A 17,303-nucleotide genomic window follows, 5' to 3' on the forward strand; every position below is an offset into this window, starting at 1 on the left:
GGGGATATTTTATTGACCCAGACCTTTAGATCTGTAAAATTAGTGGCTGATTGAAATTAGTGGCTGATTGAATCCCACCACTTTTGTTGAATCCCACCACTTTTGTCCTTGAAGCACATTTCAAGTATGGGTGAGGAAGAGCCAAAGATTTTGCAATTTATGTGAATAGAGTGAAATGGAGAGCTACGATTAAGTGGCTGGTGTGGGCTTATCGGAAGTGAACAATGGTGAGCTGGAGGTTGGCGTTTCTGGCCTGTTTTCTCCTTTTTACTATTGGCCCATCACTGTTATCAATGGCCTTCCCAACCAGTAGTAAAGGAGTGGGTGGGCTTCACCCAGTACCTAGCCACAGTTTGCTATCTGCATTACAAAGTACTACCAATTTGGTGGGGCCCAAGGCCTTTCTACAAAAGATCTACAATATGTTGTCACCTTCAGGTGCCTGCAATAGAAAGCAGGTGTTTGGGTTATGGGATTAAATGGTCCACAGGTTAAAAACCTGATGGTTGACAAAATTAATATTTTGACCACTTGCCACTCAGGCCAATTCTGACATTTCTCTCCTACATGTACAAATTTATCTTTTTTTTATTTTTTGCTAGAAAATTATAGAACCCCCAAACATATGTATATTTATTAATAAAAAAATTGTATATATTTTTTTTATTTTTTGCAAAGACCGTAGAGAATACAATGGCGGTCATTACAACTTTTTACCTTGCACGATGTTAGCGCAGCAATTTTTTGAAATTTTGTTTTGGGGGGAAAAAAACAGTTTTGTGCTTAAAAAAAAAATAAACAAAACCGTAAAGTTAGCCCATTGTTTTTGCATAATGTGACTAGTTATGTCTGTATATCCCTTCTTGCACGTTGTTTTATTGGTTGGGCTTTGTCTTGGTTACAATTTTTTTTTAAATTTTATTCCTAGGTGGAAAGTTGCGAGAGCAGTTCACACAGTATGGATGAAGTGTCACTCAGCGAGTTTGGGGAGTGGACAGAAATTCCTGGTGCCCATCACGTCATTCCCTGTGGCTTCATTAAGATTGTGGAACTCTTATCGTCCTCCATCCCTCAATCGGTCATCCAGCTGCGCAAACCTATCAAGTGCATCCACTGGAATCGTTCCATCCGCAAGCGGATTGAGGGGGTAGCTGACCACAACAACGACCAGATGGAGGACAAGGGCTATCCAGTCTTTGTTGAATGCGAAGACTGCGAGTTAATTCCCGCTGATCATGTGATCGTTACGATTTCGCTGGGAGTCTTGAAGAAATTTCACGAAACGCTGTTTCACCCACGCCTTCCGGAAGAAAAAGTCATGGCAATTGAGAAGTTGGGGATCAGCACCACCGACAAGATCTTCCTGGAATTCGAAGAGCCGTTCTGGAGTCCGGAGTGTAACAGCATCCAGTTCGTCTGGGAGGACGAGGCAGAAAGTGAGAGCTTGACGTATCCAGAGGACTTGTGGTATAAGAAGATCTGTAGCTTCGATGTGTTGTACCCTCCAGAGCGATACGGTTATGTGCTTAGCGGTTGGATCTGTGGGGAGGAGGCGTTGATCATGGAGAAATGCGATGATGAGACTGTTGCCGAAACCTGCACTGAACTGTTGAGAAAATTTACAGGTTAGTACTTCACAGCAAAACAAAGGCATTAAAGCCAGTCCACCATAATGAGATTTTGGGTGTAGGAGTTTGGTCATCTGAGTAGCCTGCTGATCTTCATATTGGATTCTCCAGTGCTGGCTCTCCCCTCCCTACTTCCATACTCACTACTTAGCTACGTTTAAATCTGTCCTACCACAACTCAGGTGTATTCTTTGGTTCTGATCCTCTTCTAACGATCTTAATGTAAAACGTGCGTGGGTTTTTTTTATTTATTTTTTTTATTTTATTTTTTTTACTATATCGTTTGAAAGTTTCTATCAACTCCTTTTAACATGGATGGGTGCTTTTCACACCATCTGTCACCCATGTATCAGAAGTGTAACTAGTACCTTTAGGGCCCTGGCTGATGCAAGAATCTGCTCCTTCAGCTATGCAACTACCAACACCTGTCCCACACCATGGTAGCTGAATTATGCAAATTGATTGGATTTAAACCAATCCTGGGTTTTAAGCTTCCACTGCCACCTCAAACCCAAATAACTTTAACATTATTTTCATGTATGCTACTTTTCCAAGGGTCTTTTAGTTCAACCACGTGATGCCTGCTCAGGGAATTTTTCTTTTTCGGCAATGGGCAAGTCCTGAATACTGGTGAAAATGGTGCTATGTAATGACGTCAATCTCTGCAGCCGCCCCCTGTGATCTTTGACCTCCTTGGATCACAAAGAGTGGATTGTATGGTACTGGCATCATTCAACCCAAAAGATAATTGAACTGCAGGCAAAGGCCTTTTTGGCCAGGGTTTTTTACTTCATTACTAACGTAAAGTGATATTGGAGGCTGATTATTTTTTATTTTTTTCTATTTTATTATAATATGTTATACTTACCTTTTCTGTGCCATGCATTTGGACAGGGCAGCCCTGATCCTCCTCTTGAATCCCCCACCAACGCTTCTGGCTCCTCCCCTCCTGTTGTGTGCCGCCATAGTAAGCTGCTACCTGAGCAGGCTCGCTCTCCGAGCTGCTGGTCTTTGTCCATTCAAAATAGATATTTGCCAGCACACCATGGATCGACGCAAAGTAGCGTCCAAACTGATTATTGCATGATCACAACACAAGGAGAGTGCAACGTTTCGGAGTCACGCAGGACCCCTTCATCAGGCATGTGATCACATGCCTGACAAAGGGGTCCTGTGTAACTCCGAAACGTTGCACTCTCCTTGTGTTGTGATCATGCAATAAATAATCCATGGTGTGCTGGCAAATATCTACTTTGTGACTTGAACCAGTAGCCAGCTGGTTGTTGCTGCAGTACCCAAACTTTGAAAACGTATCCAGGAACGTGTGCAATGAGAATATGAAGTATTGTCTGTCCATTCAGAGTGGGTATCGCCCCCCCCCCCCCCCCCACTCTCTCCTTATTGGCTCACTGGCTGTAATTGACATTAGCGGGAGTCAATGGATCCCACCGCTGTCTCTGCCAATGAGGAGGCAGAGACCATGGAGAGCCACTGCTCTTGTGCGCAGTGCTGGACCAAGATGGGGCTCAGGTAAGTATTGGGGGGCGGGGTGGCTGCTGCAGACAGGTATTATTATTATTATTATTATTATTATTATTATATATTTTTTTTTTTTTTTTACGGAGATAAAATACAGCCCATTAATTATAATGTGCCTTTGCACACAGGCGCATTAACAAGCGCCGTGCATTCTTTATTTTTATTTTTTTTTAATAGAAAAATCTGCATTTTTGCTCAGTAATTTATGCCTCATGCGCACATGGCCATTTACATACTGCAGAACAAGAACAAGTGCGTGTGAAATTGCACAAACGCATATGCGCAAACTTATACGAAAAAAGGCTAATGCCCCATACACACGATTGGAAATTCGGCCAGCAAAAGACCGATGAGAGCTTTTGGTTGGAAAATGCGACAGTGTGTATGCTCCATCGGACTTTTGCCAGCGGAATTTCGGCCAGCATAAGATCGAGAGCATGTTCTCAATTTTTCGGATGGAAATTCCGATCGTCTGTACAAATTCCGACGCGCAAAATTCCTATGCACGCTCGGAAACAATTCGACGCATTCTCGGAAGCATTGAACTTAATTTTCTCGGCTCACCGTAGTGTTATACGTCATGGCGTACTTGGCGGTCGAAAGTTCACAGAACTTGCGCGTGACCGTATGTATGCAAGCCAAGCTTGAGCGGAATCCTGACGGAATTCCGTCGGAAAAACCATCAGAGCTTATTCCGATCGTGCGTACGCGGCATAAAAGTAGATGCTCAAGCGGGAGAATTGTGTGCAAGAGGCATAAGATTTGCATTTTATTCTACTGTCCTTTATGCAAACACCAACACTGGCTGATCTGCTCTTACAGAAAGCTGAACCCAAGGTAAAACAAAGTTGCTCCTTCCACTAGGAGGTGGACCTCTACACTAGACACTAGCTCTTTGATTTTTGCTTAGTGTCTCATTTGGCTACCTGCTGTGGACACAATTTACTGTTTTTTTTTTTTTTTTTTTAAAGCAACTGTCACTATATACAGAAAGTGGAGCTATGAGTGTAATTGAAGGACGTCTATGATGTAGTTTGTCGTGGTTTTCATTTAGTTTTTGGTTGCACTTTAACTGGTGCCTAAATATTAAAACCAGGCACCTTCCTCCCCATGTCTTCTCCTGTTCCCAGTGAATAGGAACACTTCTATCAGTTTCAAGAGCAAGGCTGTGCCTCCACACCCTGGTGGCCCATCACTGAGGATGGGTGGCCTTACTCTGTATGGAGAAAGGGGTGAATGTTCAGTAGCACTGCAGCCGCAGGCGCAGACGTGCTTTGTTTTACAAATGGGATCTATAATCTCGGTGGCCTTGTATTTGTAGGTTTTAAGCTTTATTATGTCACATATGTTGACTGCCAAGTCCCTGGTGCCCTCTGTCCTCTTTTCCAGCGACCTCCCTTCACCATGTAATACAATCTGTCTTCTAGAAATGTTTACAAGTACAGTTTAAGTTTCCGCTTGTCCACATGAAGGTCAGGACAGTAGTGATTAGGATAACTCGGCTATTAATGAGGGCTGCTTTGGGTTTATATTTTATTGAGGTGGATGATTTTAACATGCCTCATAGTTATTTATATGACAATACAAACTTGGAGCTGAACTCTGCGGTATGCAAATACAAGAGTCCTGTTTATTTTCTTGAATTGTGGAAGCGTTTTGTGTATTTCTTCCAGATCTGTGCAGTAATCCAGTGTGAGATGTTACCCCTGTGCAGGAGCTTCCTGTAATAAAGACCGGCCATAGCTACTCTCTCTCTCCTTGTGCAGGATGACTGGTCTTGTCTCCGCCCCTTCCTGTAGTTTTCTGCAGACAGCCTGTAGTGGGTGGCATCTCTCCCACCGCTCTGCTTTTTGCACTGGTTATATACCGCATAGTGATATCACTGCTGCTTTTACAAGGTAACATCTGGATTTGCTAAGGCATACATTAGATTTATATCCTTTGTGGCTCTTAACCATTTCCATCCCAAGCCAATTCTGGCATTCCTCTCCTACATGTACAAATCCATATTTTTATTTTTGCTAGAAAATTACCCAGAACCCCCACATTAAAGAAGAAGAAAAATGGAGAGGTGTGTGGAGATAGAAATTTTTTTTTTTTTTTTTTTTTTTTTTAGCAGAGCCCTTTAGGTTATAAAATGGTGGTTGCAGTTTGTCACGGTATTTGCGCAGCAATTTTTTGGGGGAAAAATAAACACTTTCATGAATTACAAAAAACATTTACCCCAACTTTTCTGTAATGTGAAAGATGATTTCCGCTGCTTAACTAGATGCTTAAGATGTCACGATTTAAAATTGCACACGCTTGGAATGGCACCAAACTTCAGTACTTAAAAATCTCCATAGGCGAAGCTAACTTTTTTTTTTTTTTTTTTTTTTTTTTACAGTTAGAATGAGAGCAATAATCCAAGCACAAGACCTCCTCTAACGTTTGCGGCTATACCGCATGTGTGGGTTGAGCACCATTTTACATATGTGAGGGGATAGGGCGCTATTTTATTTTTATTTACACTTTCCCTTACATTTTTTTGATTACTTTTTATTCCTATGTAAACATCCCTTGTAAAAGGAATAGGGCATGACGGATCCTCTTTATGGAGAGATCTGGGGTCTAGAAGTCCCCACATCTTTCCTTCTCTGCTGGAAAGCCTGACATATAAAAATTGATCTCAGTCTTTCTAGTTTAAAAAAAAAAAATCAGTGTTTACATTTGCCGGTAACGTCATGGCAGTCCTAACGTTTGGTCTCCGAGGGTCATCGAGATGGCCTGGCACCATCTAGTCCATGGCCAGCTCTATTGTGAATCACCTCTGCTAGGAGATTTATTGTCTGCATCCCTGATTGCAGGGGAGAGGCCAGGAGAAGCGCACGAGGATGACTGGAGGGGTGGGCCGCCGCCTGTAAAAGCAATCTAGCAGCTAAACGGCCGCAATGATGGCTTTTACATGTGAGTGAATCGCCGGATGAAAAAAAGATCTGGATGATTCCTATAGCTGCACCCATCATTTAAATATCTCCACGTCATATGATGTCCACCTTAGGCGAAGTGGTTTAAGGAACATGTGACAGTCTTTGTGCCCAGAATTCAACCTTTAAAGGTGAACTGTAATGGGCTGATACCTTTTACTGGTGCCCCAAAAAGTGTTCTCAGACTAGGTCCGGAAATGTCTCAAGATGGCAGCTCGTGATTTTTTATTTTTTTTCCGAGGTGCAAGTTCCAGGGCCATCACCCTTGCTGGGTCACTGACCTGGAACCAGCATTCACTGATGTGAGTATGGAACAAGGAAGGAAAATATCCCAAAACTTGCCCATTAATTAATAAAATAAAATCCTCAAACTTCTGCAGGTTCCCTCTGCTTTTTCCAATCCCCTCCTGTGTTATTCAGAATCGCTTTTCCTGTAAAGCTTTGTGTATTTCTAACCACCGCTCACCATTTCTCATCAGATTTCACTTTTGGTCAGTAGTATTTACTGCAGTAACTGTCAGGTGTGCACCATCTGTAACAGACAAGCTATTTAGCAGTAAAAGTAGAATTGTACAAAGTGCGGTCCCATGGCTTGCGGATCGCAAAGAAAAACTGTTGTAAAGGGTCGTTCCTTACCACAAAGGTAGGGATCTTTCTTTTCATCATATGGTCCTAATTTCCATATTTCATTGGGCTAAAAACTGTCATGTTTTCAAAATAAGGATCCTTATCCTGATGTTTTACTCAATGTAATGTTTGTTATAGATGTTCCTAGAAATACAGAAAAAATGAATAGTGTGTGGCCGAAGCTGTCATGTTTGCCTTAAAGTGATTCTAAAGGCAAAATTATTTTTTTTTTTTAATCTTGCTGCATTCTATGCAGTGTGCAGCAGACCCCACAATACTTACCTGAGCCCCACCTCAGTCCAGCCAGGACTCTCCCTCCTGATTGGTTGAGACACAGCAGTGGGTGTCATTGGCTTGCACTGCTGCCAATCAGTCGGTGAGCCAATGAGGAGAGAGGAGGCATGGCTCTGTGTCTGAATGGACACACGTGCTGTGCAGCTCAGCATTTCACAGCAAGCTGCTTGGGGTGTGTGTAATATAAAAAAAAAAAAAATTATATATATATATATATATATATATATATATATATATACACACATACATACATACATACAACAGACTTTAGGCGTTTTCCACCATCAAATGATGAAGGGACAGTGCGGCTCTTGTTCTGGGTGGAGGTCATGACGCTGCCCCAGAACAGCCATACCTGCGGGCAGTCGCACCATGTTGCTAGGATATGGCACGACCCCAAACTCGGTTAAAGAGCCGTGTGATTGGCTGTGTCCAATCCCTGCCGGGCACATGTAAGCGAGGAAGTGCGTGGGAGTGTAACGAGGATAGGCGATCAGCAGCATCTCCTTGCAGGGAACAGCCAGGCACTGATTATCCGTGCCCTGATTACAGTAAAGCCCATCAGTGCCCATTAGTGTTGCCAGTCACTGCTGCCTTTCAGTGCTGCCTCATTAACTTACATCAGTGAAGGAGAAAAATTGCTTACATACAAAAATGTACTGGCAAACTAAAATTTGTATTTTATATATTTTTTTTTTTCTTTACATTTTTACAAAAAAAAAAAGTTGAAATACATCAGTGATTAAATGCCACCAAAAAGCTCTTTGTGTGAAGAAAATGATAAAAAGTTTAATTTGGGTACAGTGTTGTATGACGGCGCTGAAATTTTTTCCTGGGCAGGAGGGGGGGTGAAAGTGCCCTGTAGGCAAGTGGTTAAAGGGTTTAAGTCTCCAGGTTTTTCACCTTTAATGCTGTCTGTGTCAATGGACGCAGCAGCGGGACTTGTGAGCACACCCACATGGGTACCCCCATGGAAAGTGCCTCTCCATGATGGAGGAGAAGCCAGGAGCGAGGAGGAAATCCCTGAAAACTGAGGGAGTTCTTTGGGGACCCCCATGTCACCAGAACTAATGTCCCCATTGAAAAATTTCTCCTCTATTACTTTTCTGGGGACACCCCAACATGTGGGATCTTCCTTTTTACTTTCATTGATGATGGTAAACGGGACAAATGGAGGGTGAATCTCCCTCACGGGGGCACAGACAGCAATATAAACGGACATGGAGTTCTAATCCCTCTCCACTCTATACTAAACTGAAAAAAAAAGTTTTCCCTCTTAGTTGTACTTTAACCAGTTGGCGCAGAGCAGCCGCATATTTGCGTGCAGCAGTGTGGTTGTGAGAGCGCATGATAACTTGCGATCATGTGACAGCCAATCACGGCGGCCATGTGGCCATAAGCCAAGCCCCACATAGCAAACCCTTTAAAGCTGGGGTCTCAAACTGGCGGCCCCCCAGCTGTTGCGGCACTACAAGGCCCATCAAGCCTCTGCCTGATGGAGTCATGTTTGTAACTGTCAGCCTTGCAATACCTCATGGGATTGTTTTTTACAAAATCTGGAGGGCCGCCAGTTTGGGACCCCTGCTTTTTAAAGGCCTGGCACTAAGGGGGTTACACCTTGCTGCACAGTCTATAGCAGATTGACAGCCAGACAGGCCTTTTGTCTTTCTTCTCACTGGACATCATAATGTCCTCCATGTGTGGTGCGATCTGTCACCAGCTAATGACTGATCCGTGTACCAGCCCACTGCCCACAACGTGTCACCGCTGTGTATATCATATTTATTAATCAAGTATGAAGTGACTATACAACTCAGTGCTGGTGTGCTTAAAGTGTTACTAGACCTACAACAGTAAAATCAGTCAGTATGTGCATTAAAGCATGCTTGTTATACTCACTGTGGAACTAAAGGGGTTAATCCAGTGCATTGTGATAAAAAAAACCTGTTCGATTCTGTCTTCTCCGGTCCTCCCCTTCTTCCACTGTCCCCAATCAGCTGATAGAGAAGAGCCTTAGTGACCAGCTGCACATGCTCAGTTTGGTGTGTATTGCTAGTGTGGTGTTTTTTTTTTTTTTTCCCCTCTCCTCTTTGGCCTTGTGCTGATCACATGCACCCACCCATCAGCACTGTCCAGGCAGAGAGGATCAGGGGCCCAGCCACATCATAGGTCAGTCAGAGGATAATGCGCTAACCAGACACTGATAGAAGTCACAAGACTGCTATATACTGCTGATGAGAAAAGATATTTAGCCATTTATGTTTACTAAAACTATTGCATTTCCATGTTCTGTGAGAGATATAATAAATGCAGGGTCCTGGGTTTAGTAACACTTTAAAAACGAAAAACATGAAAAATTCAGTTCTCTGCACAGAGCAGATAAGTGACATGTTTTGTTATTTTAAAATGGGGGGGGGGGGGGTGACTTTACAAACGCTTTGGGGACAAAGGTAGTGGCAGCGCCGGATGATTATGAATTGTATTCAGAGTAGTCCGGTTATTTTCAGCCATGTACAAATCTCAGACCTGAAAATGACTGTCACATAGTCAAAACCCGGGATCCTAATCTTGATGGTTTTACTTTATGAAATTAAGTAATCTATTCCTGGAAATGACATTTACTGACCATATTTCCTGTGGATTGTCATCCCTTTTCAATAATTTTTTTTTTATTTTATTTTTTGGTCTGGTGCTTCTTCAGTAACCATTGGCATTAGCGTGGCTTTAGGTTCATAATATACAGATGGCAGTCACACCCTCTTCCCGTCTGAGAGGTCTCTGTGATTTTGTTCTAGAATGATTTATTCTAATATTTCAAAATATAGCTTTAGGCCCCTTTCACACATGCGGATGGTATGTCCGTATTTCATCCATCCGTTTGCGGATGAAATACGGACATGCATTCATCCCTATGGGATAGCGGGTGTCTGTGGATGAGCATCCGCAGACACCCGATTTCCTCCGCCTCCGCAACAGTCCGATTCTGCAGACGGAGGAAAATCCTATTTTTCTATCCGTCTGCAGAGCGGATCGGATGAACACGGACACACGGTCCGAGCTCATCCAATCCCCATAGAGGAGAGCGGAGATCTGACAGGGCGGTCCCTGCACAGTGTGCGGAGACCGCCCTGTCTGCAGCCGGCTCAGCCGGGACAACGGAGCGATCCCCGCTGAGCGAGCGGATCCTCACGGGGCGGATCATTACTGATCCGCCCCGTGTGAAAGAGGCCTAAGAGAAATGTGGCATGAGAGTAATCTGCGGACTGAACTTGCTGACCTCCTTTTTAAATGGTTGAGCTAATGGCCATAGAGCCAATGGTACCCCGTCCAGTCCCAGTTTTCGGGGAGTCTTATCTGGGGACCCCCCCCCCCCCCCGTTTTTTACTTACCTGAGCCCAGGGATGCGCTGTCCCTCTTCCCAGAGTTCTCGGTACTTGATTGGATAGATTGATAGCAGCGCAGGCATTGGGTCCCGCTGCTGTCAATAAAATCCAATGATGTGGGGGGCAGGGACGAGTCCTACATTCAGTGGCTATGGACGCCGAATGCTGGACTTGGGAGCAGTGATGGTGAATCTTGGCACCCCAGATGTTTTGGAACTACATTTCCCATGATGCTCATGCACTCTGCAGTGTAGTGGAGCATCATGGGAAATGTAGTTCCAAAATATCTGGGGTGCCAAGGTTCTCCATCATTGTTCTAGGGCAGTGATGGCGAACCTTGGCACCCCAGATGTTTTGGAACTACATTTCCCATGATGCTCAAATACACTGCAAAGTGCATGAGCATCATGGGAAATGTAGTTCCAAAACATCTGGGGTGCCAAGGTTCGCCATCACTGTTCTAGGGGGTTATCTGATTCGGGGAGGAGCCGCAGAGGGACCCAGAAGTCGGTGTTAGGGACCACTCTGTGCAAAACAAACTGCACAGTTTAGGCAAGTAGGGCATGTTGATTTTTTTTCTTTTTTTTTTCTTTTTTCTTTTTTCTTTTTTCTTTTTTTTTTTTTTTTTTTTTTTTTTACATTTAAAGCTTCACAATCACTTTTAAACTTGCGTCCGTTAGGCTATGTATACACTACTAGCCGCGATCACTGTGGTCTGTGCAGGATCACTTTTCAGAAGCCTTTGACTTTGGCGCCCCCCCCCCATCTTGTGAAGCTGCATGTAGTTTTGATCTGTGAGAATGTGTGGTAAAACCTGGATTGAGCGCTCTTTATTCATACAGAATAGTCCATCAGGAAACCTATTGTCACTAAATGGATCTGATGAATATAGGAAAAAATCATTTACTATGATCATCAGCTCCATCTAGTGGCCATAATGTGGTATTTTCCTAATTCACACTGTTCCGTATGAAACATTCAACCTGAAGAGAAAGTAGCTTTTGCTCCCATTTGCACAGTGTGAATGTACATGCAGTTTCAATAGGACAAAGTAGCCTTAGAGTGTGTAAAATCAACATTTCATATTCCTAAAATGTGCCTGCTGTACCATGTACTTGTATGAGAGTCTCCTGTTTTTTTTTTTTTTTTTTTTATTGCTTCCTTTTATGTGAAATCCCCAGTGTTCCTGCCAGCCCATCTGCTTTCCTATTAAACTGACCACACTAAGCATGCGTACAGTGTTCAGTTCTCTAGCAGTGCTGGGAGCTTAGCCTGCTCTCTTCTAATGATCAGACTTTTTTGCTGACAAACCCCCCCCCCCCCCCCACCCCTTCTTCCCTTCTTCCCCAGCCATTCACTGGGAAGGCCAGTGTCCTGCTGTTTCTTCCCTTCTCCCTCCCCCCCGTGGAGTTATGTGTAAAATTTACCTTTTTTTTTATATTTATTTTTTTTTTTTATTTTTTTTTTTAGTAAGCCGTCATATGTCTGATTTTTGGGGAGGAGGTCCGTTCTGGTATAGGAGGGGTGCCTGCAGTATGCTGGGAAATCAAAGTGACAGGTTAACGTTCAGAAGTGGATGTGGTTTTTGCACTTTACAGCCTGATTGTGGCATTTAACTTTACACCAATTATAATTTTTGCTTTTTCACTACAGGGAATCCGAACATTCCAAAACCTCGGCGTATCCTGAGGTCCTTCTGGGGCACTAACCCGCACTTCTTTGGCTCCTATTCCTACACCCAGGTTGGCTCCAGCGGGGCAGATGTGGAGAAGTTGGTGAAGCCGCTGCCTTATACAGAGAGCTCCAAAACTGCTGTAAGTACCCAGGCAAGGGCCGCACACCTTACAAATGGCTTTTTTTTTTCTTTTTTTTTTTTTTTTTTTACATTGTCAATGTACTACATTGTACATTACACATAACTCTACTCCAGCCACTTACTGTCCCTATTATACACTCTCACACATACCTCTCAGGCCGATAGCCGATATAGTGTGCCAATTCTGTACATTTTCTCCCCCCTTTTTTTTTTTTTTCTGCTGTCACAAGGAATGTAAACATCCCTTGTGACAATAATAGGCAGTGACAGGTACTCTTTATGGGGGTCTTTAAGACTCCAAACCCCTCCTCTGCACTTGAAAGTATTTAAAACATTAAGATCTGCGTTTTTGAATACTTGATATTTTTTAAAACTTTTTAAGATGCCAGTAATCTGGGAGGTGATGTCACGGCGTCGCTTCGGGGGTCACTATATCCGAGAGCCGAATGAAGCACCGGCTTCGGGTCTTCGGCCAGCCAGCAGATGTGCCGGCTGGTTGCTCGGGCCTCTCGGTGAGATGGAAGAGCCCGGGTGAGGGGCATGAGGTTGTTTGTAGTAATAGCCGAGCCGCATCGGTGGTTGTTGCAATAAAGCCAACCGTCTGCTCTAAAGAATGGTATCTGGGCTCAGTAAACCCCTTAAAGTAATATCGTGTACATTTGTGCCCAATACGATACTTAAAAAAAAAAAAAGTGAACGCCCTCACAGATAATCAGTCGATCCCTAATACATGATCACATCTCCCCTGTAACAGGGATTGTGTATATACTTGCCTTGATGTATTTCTATCAGAAATTCTTCTTCCCTGGCTGTGCATGGCTTCACTATGTGTTGCAGACCTGGAACAGGCATCCAGAATAGAAGTCCTAATTCCTGATCTCTATCAAAAGTTTTGAGAATGACACAAATTTTCTTTTCACAAAGTGCTGCTTTAGTGTTTTTAGATCTTTTTGTCAGATGTTACTATTGTATAATTACAAGCCTTTCATAAGTGTCAAAGGCTTCTATTAATTGCGTTAATCCCCCTGGCGGTATTCCCGAGTCTGGCTCGGGGTGGAATTTTTATGCCAAAAGCGGTAACCCCGAGCCAGACTCGGGACCGCATTGCTGAATGCAGGGAGAGCTTATTTACTTTCTCCCTTGGATCCAGAGATGTCCCCGCACTGTACGAGCGAGCCGTGCTCCGCTCGATTCATCACATCGCAGATCTGTGCCCTGCGAGCGTTGCGACGCACAGGGACGGAGATCGGCGCCAAATTCAAAAAGTGAAACACACACATTACGTACAGTATAATGTAATCTTGCAGATCACATTGCTGTATGTAATTATTTCACATCCCCTTTGTCCCTAGTGGTCTGCCCAGTGTCCTGCATGCAGTTTTATATTATAAAAACTGTTCTTTATGCCTGGAAACTGGAGATTGTCCATAGCAACCAAAACTGTCCCTTTACATCAAAAATGGTTTTACACCAGCTAGAAAACAGCGATAATAAACTGGAATCGCTCGCAGAATTGAGGGATAGCTATTTGTGGGGAGATTCGTCATCGAATACTGAAAAGTAATGACAGTGACAATTCTGCAACTCAGCAAATTTCTGTGTTTTTGTTTTGATTACATTATTGAATAAATTTTATTATTTTATAATTTATGATTTCATTTTTCAAACTTTATCATACTCAGGATGTCTCCTAGACTCTGGTTTGGACAGATTTAAGTGAGTTATTGCTAAGAATTACAGGACTACAATATAAAAAACCAAATTTTCATGCAAAATAATAGTACCGCTTTCAGCACCTAAAATCCGAAATAATCGTACCGCCAGGGAGGTTAAAGATGGGTTTTACTTCCTCTTTATTTCCCTGCAAAGGTAAAGCATAATGGACTAGTATACATCGCATAGTAGCCCATTATGTGTCGCTTACCTGAAACCCGAAGCCTGTAATGTCACCGCTGTCCCCACTAGCAGGGAGCATCCATCTTCGCCCCTCTTCCTTCCGAGGGGTGTGAACTCAGGCTCTGTGCCTGGCCGGAGTCACGCGACGTCACTCTTGTGCGTGCGCACAGGAGCCGCCATTCACGGCATGACCTGCCCTTTCTAAAGTGTGCATGTGCCGTAGTTATTGGCGCACGGCTTTATTATAAATATCTCCTACACTGTGGAGATTTAGGAGATATTTCCAGCACCTACAGGTAAGCCTTAATATAGGCTTAACTGTAGGTAAAACCACTTTAAGTTTATGTAAAGTCAATGTATGCAGTGTTGCAGTGTTGACCCTTCTTTTTCAGGACCTCTGCAATTCGCCTTGGCATGCCATCAATCAACTTCTGGGCCACATGCTGACTGATGGCAGCCCATTCTTGCATAATCAATGCTTGGAGTTTGTCAGAATTTGTGGGGGTTTTTTTTTGTTTTCGTTTGCCTACTCTTGAGACTTGACCACAAGTTCTCAATGGGATTAAGGTCTGGGGAGCTTCCTGGCCATGGACCCAAAAGTTTGATGTTTTGTTCATCGGGCCAATTGGGTATCAAATTTATGGCAAAGTGCTCCATCATGCTGGAAAAGGCATTGTTCATCACCAAACTGTTCTTGGATGGTTGGAAGAAGTTGCTCTCGGAGGATGTTTTTGTACCATTCTTTCTTTGTGAGTTTGAGTGAGCCCACCAATCGCTTGGCTGAGAAGCAACCCCACACATGAAAGGTCTCAGGATGCTTTACTGTTGGCATGACACAGGACTGATAGCGATCACCTTTTCTTCTCCGGACAAGGTTTTTTTTCCGGATGCCCCAAACAATCAGAGAAAATGACTTTACTGCAGTCCAATCCCTGTATCTTTTGCAGAATATCAGTCTGTCCCTGATGGTTTTTCCTGGAGAGGAATGGCTTCTTTGCTGCCCTTCTTGACACCAAGCCATCCTCTAAAAGTCTTCTCACTGTGCGTGCAAATGCACTCACACCTGCCTGCTGCCATTCCTGAGCAAGCTCTGCACTGGTGGTGTCCCGAACCCGCAGCTGAATCAACTGTATGACACAGTCCTGGTGCTTGCTGGACTTTATTGGGCACGCTGAAGCCTTCTTTATAAATTCAGTAGAAATATTTTTTTATGGGATTAAGTTCATTTTCATGTCAGAGGGACTTTGCAATTAAGTGCAATTCATCTGATCAACCTTCATAACATTCTGGAGTATATGCAAATTGGCATCATAAAAGTGGAGGCAGCAAACTTTGTGAAAATTTAATATTTGTGTCATGCTTAACTTTTTTTATTACAGATTATTGAAATACATACAAATGTCACACAAGGGAAGGATACCTCATGCGAACGCTTTTTCGCCTTGTCTGCTTTTTCAGGTGCTTAGGGGGTGAGGTTAGAAAAGGTTGCGTATAAAGCAGAACTTGTCTCAGGAGGGTCCAGTGAGCACGCTATTGATCTCTCCCAATTGCAGGACAGGCATAAGATTGTATCCAAAAAACACTGGGTGGATGACAGACCAAGAAACCCTGCCAGGGAGATGGCGTCTTAAGTTCTCAAAGGGGCACTTGCCTGTCTATATCCTGTAGTGCACTTCAGGTTCAAGGTGAAGACAGATACAATGCATAGATCTAGAAACACCGGCTCAATCGTTATACCGACTACTATATGGCGGCATATCCTGGAGCAGCAGCTATCATTTCCAAACTGGGGGGGAGGGGGGTGTTGCCTATATTTCTACTTTAAAACTGAATACTCCCGCTCTGAATCCACTGATAAATGCACCTGTTTTGTATGTTGTGCTGCCTTGCACCATGTTCGCTGGCAGGATACTGGGATATTGTATGTGTATTACTGTACTATCATAATTATTAATTGCTTCCATGGCGTTGAGATTAGTGTCTTGGAACGTGCGGGGCCTTAATGATAAGGTAAAAAGGGCGTTGATGTTTAAATACCTGAATAATCACAGACCCCATGTACTTTTTCTTCAGGAGACTCATCTCCTGGGGAATAAAATCCTTGCCCTGCGCAGGCCCTGGGTGAGACAGGCATTTCATGCCACATACTCTAGTTATGCGAGGGGAGTGGCCATCTTGCTAAACAAATCACTAGCTTACAAAGTTGTTCACCTGCACACTGACCAAGGGGGTAGATTTATTGTCCTACTGTTAGAGATTGGCCAGGTGGTTTACGCTTTGGTCAACGTATATGTGCCCCCCCCTTTCAATCCACAGATTTTGTATAAGATTGCTGAACTGCTGGCTCCCCTACAGTTCTCCAGATTGTACATAGCTGGGGATTTTAACTCTATTTTAGACCCGTCCCTGGACTCATCCAACCCGAACAGGGCTTATTCGCCAGATCTACTGCAGTGGGCCCAAACGTTTAACTACACTGAGATCTGGAGATGGAGGAATGTGGGCGTACGGGCCTATTCTTTCCACTCCTCCACACATAGATCGGGCTCTCGGATTGATTTGGTCTTCGGCAACTCTGGGGCCCTGACGTCGGTGAGGGGGGCCCTGTACCTACCTGCAGGCCTCTCTGACCACGCACCTTTGGAGGTCACCTTGCAGTTGTCGGACACCAGGGGTACAGGTTGTTGGCGTCTGGCGTCCAAATGGGTACAGGACTTGCGGGTGGGGGAGGAGGTCGCTCCTAAGCTGAAACAATATTGGGATCTGAATGAGGGTTCTGCCTCGGTACAGATGGTCTGGGATGCTTTTAAGGCCAATACCAGGGGGGAATATATTTCGGCTATCAAGGCGGTCCGCTCTGAGATGTCATCTCGGATGCGGCAGCTTGAGGGGAGCGAGGCCGAGGCGGCTGAGGCTTTTTCCACCTCACCGACCCCGGAGCGCTTTACTCGGCTGGCTGATTCAAGACGGGCCCTATCCCTTCATCTTGCGGAGGCCACACACTTAGATCTGAAGTCTCTGGCAGGGAAAATCTTCGAATCCGGGGACAAAAATGGTAAGCTTCTGGCAAATTTAGTAGCTGATTCTAAAATGCAGACAGTTGTCTCAGAGATCTATGGTTCGGATGGTCAGTTGGTGTCCGCGCCTGACATGA

General features: G+C 44.1%; 1 protein-coding gene across 1 annotated transcript in view; it reads left to right on the forward strand.

The window, feature by feature from the left end:
* The window catches only part of SMOX (spermine oxidase), a 58,112-nt gene that overhangs the window by 36,171 nt on the left and 4,638 nt on the right, over positions 1-17,303 (forward strand). Inside the window, exons 5-6 of the mRNA XM_077478011.1 lie at positions 929-1,625; positions 12,091-12,251. Coding sequence (XP_077334137.1) covers positions 929-1,625; positions 12,091-12,251 — 858 coding nt within the window. The remainder of the gene's footprint in view (positions 1-928; positions 1,626-12,090; positions 12,252-17,303) is intronic.

Source organism: Lithobates pipiens, unplaced genomic scaffold (genome assembly GCF_037356315.1).
Source record: "Lithobates pipiens isolate NorthernLeopardFrog02 unplaced genomic scaffold, aLitPip1_a1.2 Scaffold_13, whole genome shotgun sequence".
NCBI classification, from domain to species: domain Eukaryota; kingdom Metazoa; phylum Chordata; class Amphibia; order Anura; family Ranidae; genus Lithobates; species Lithobates pipiens.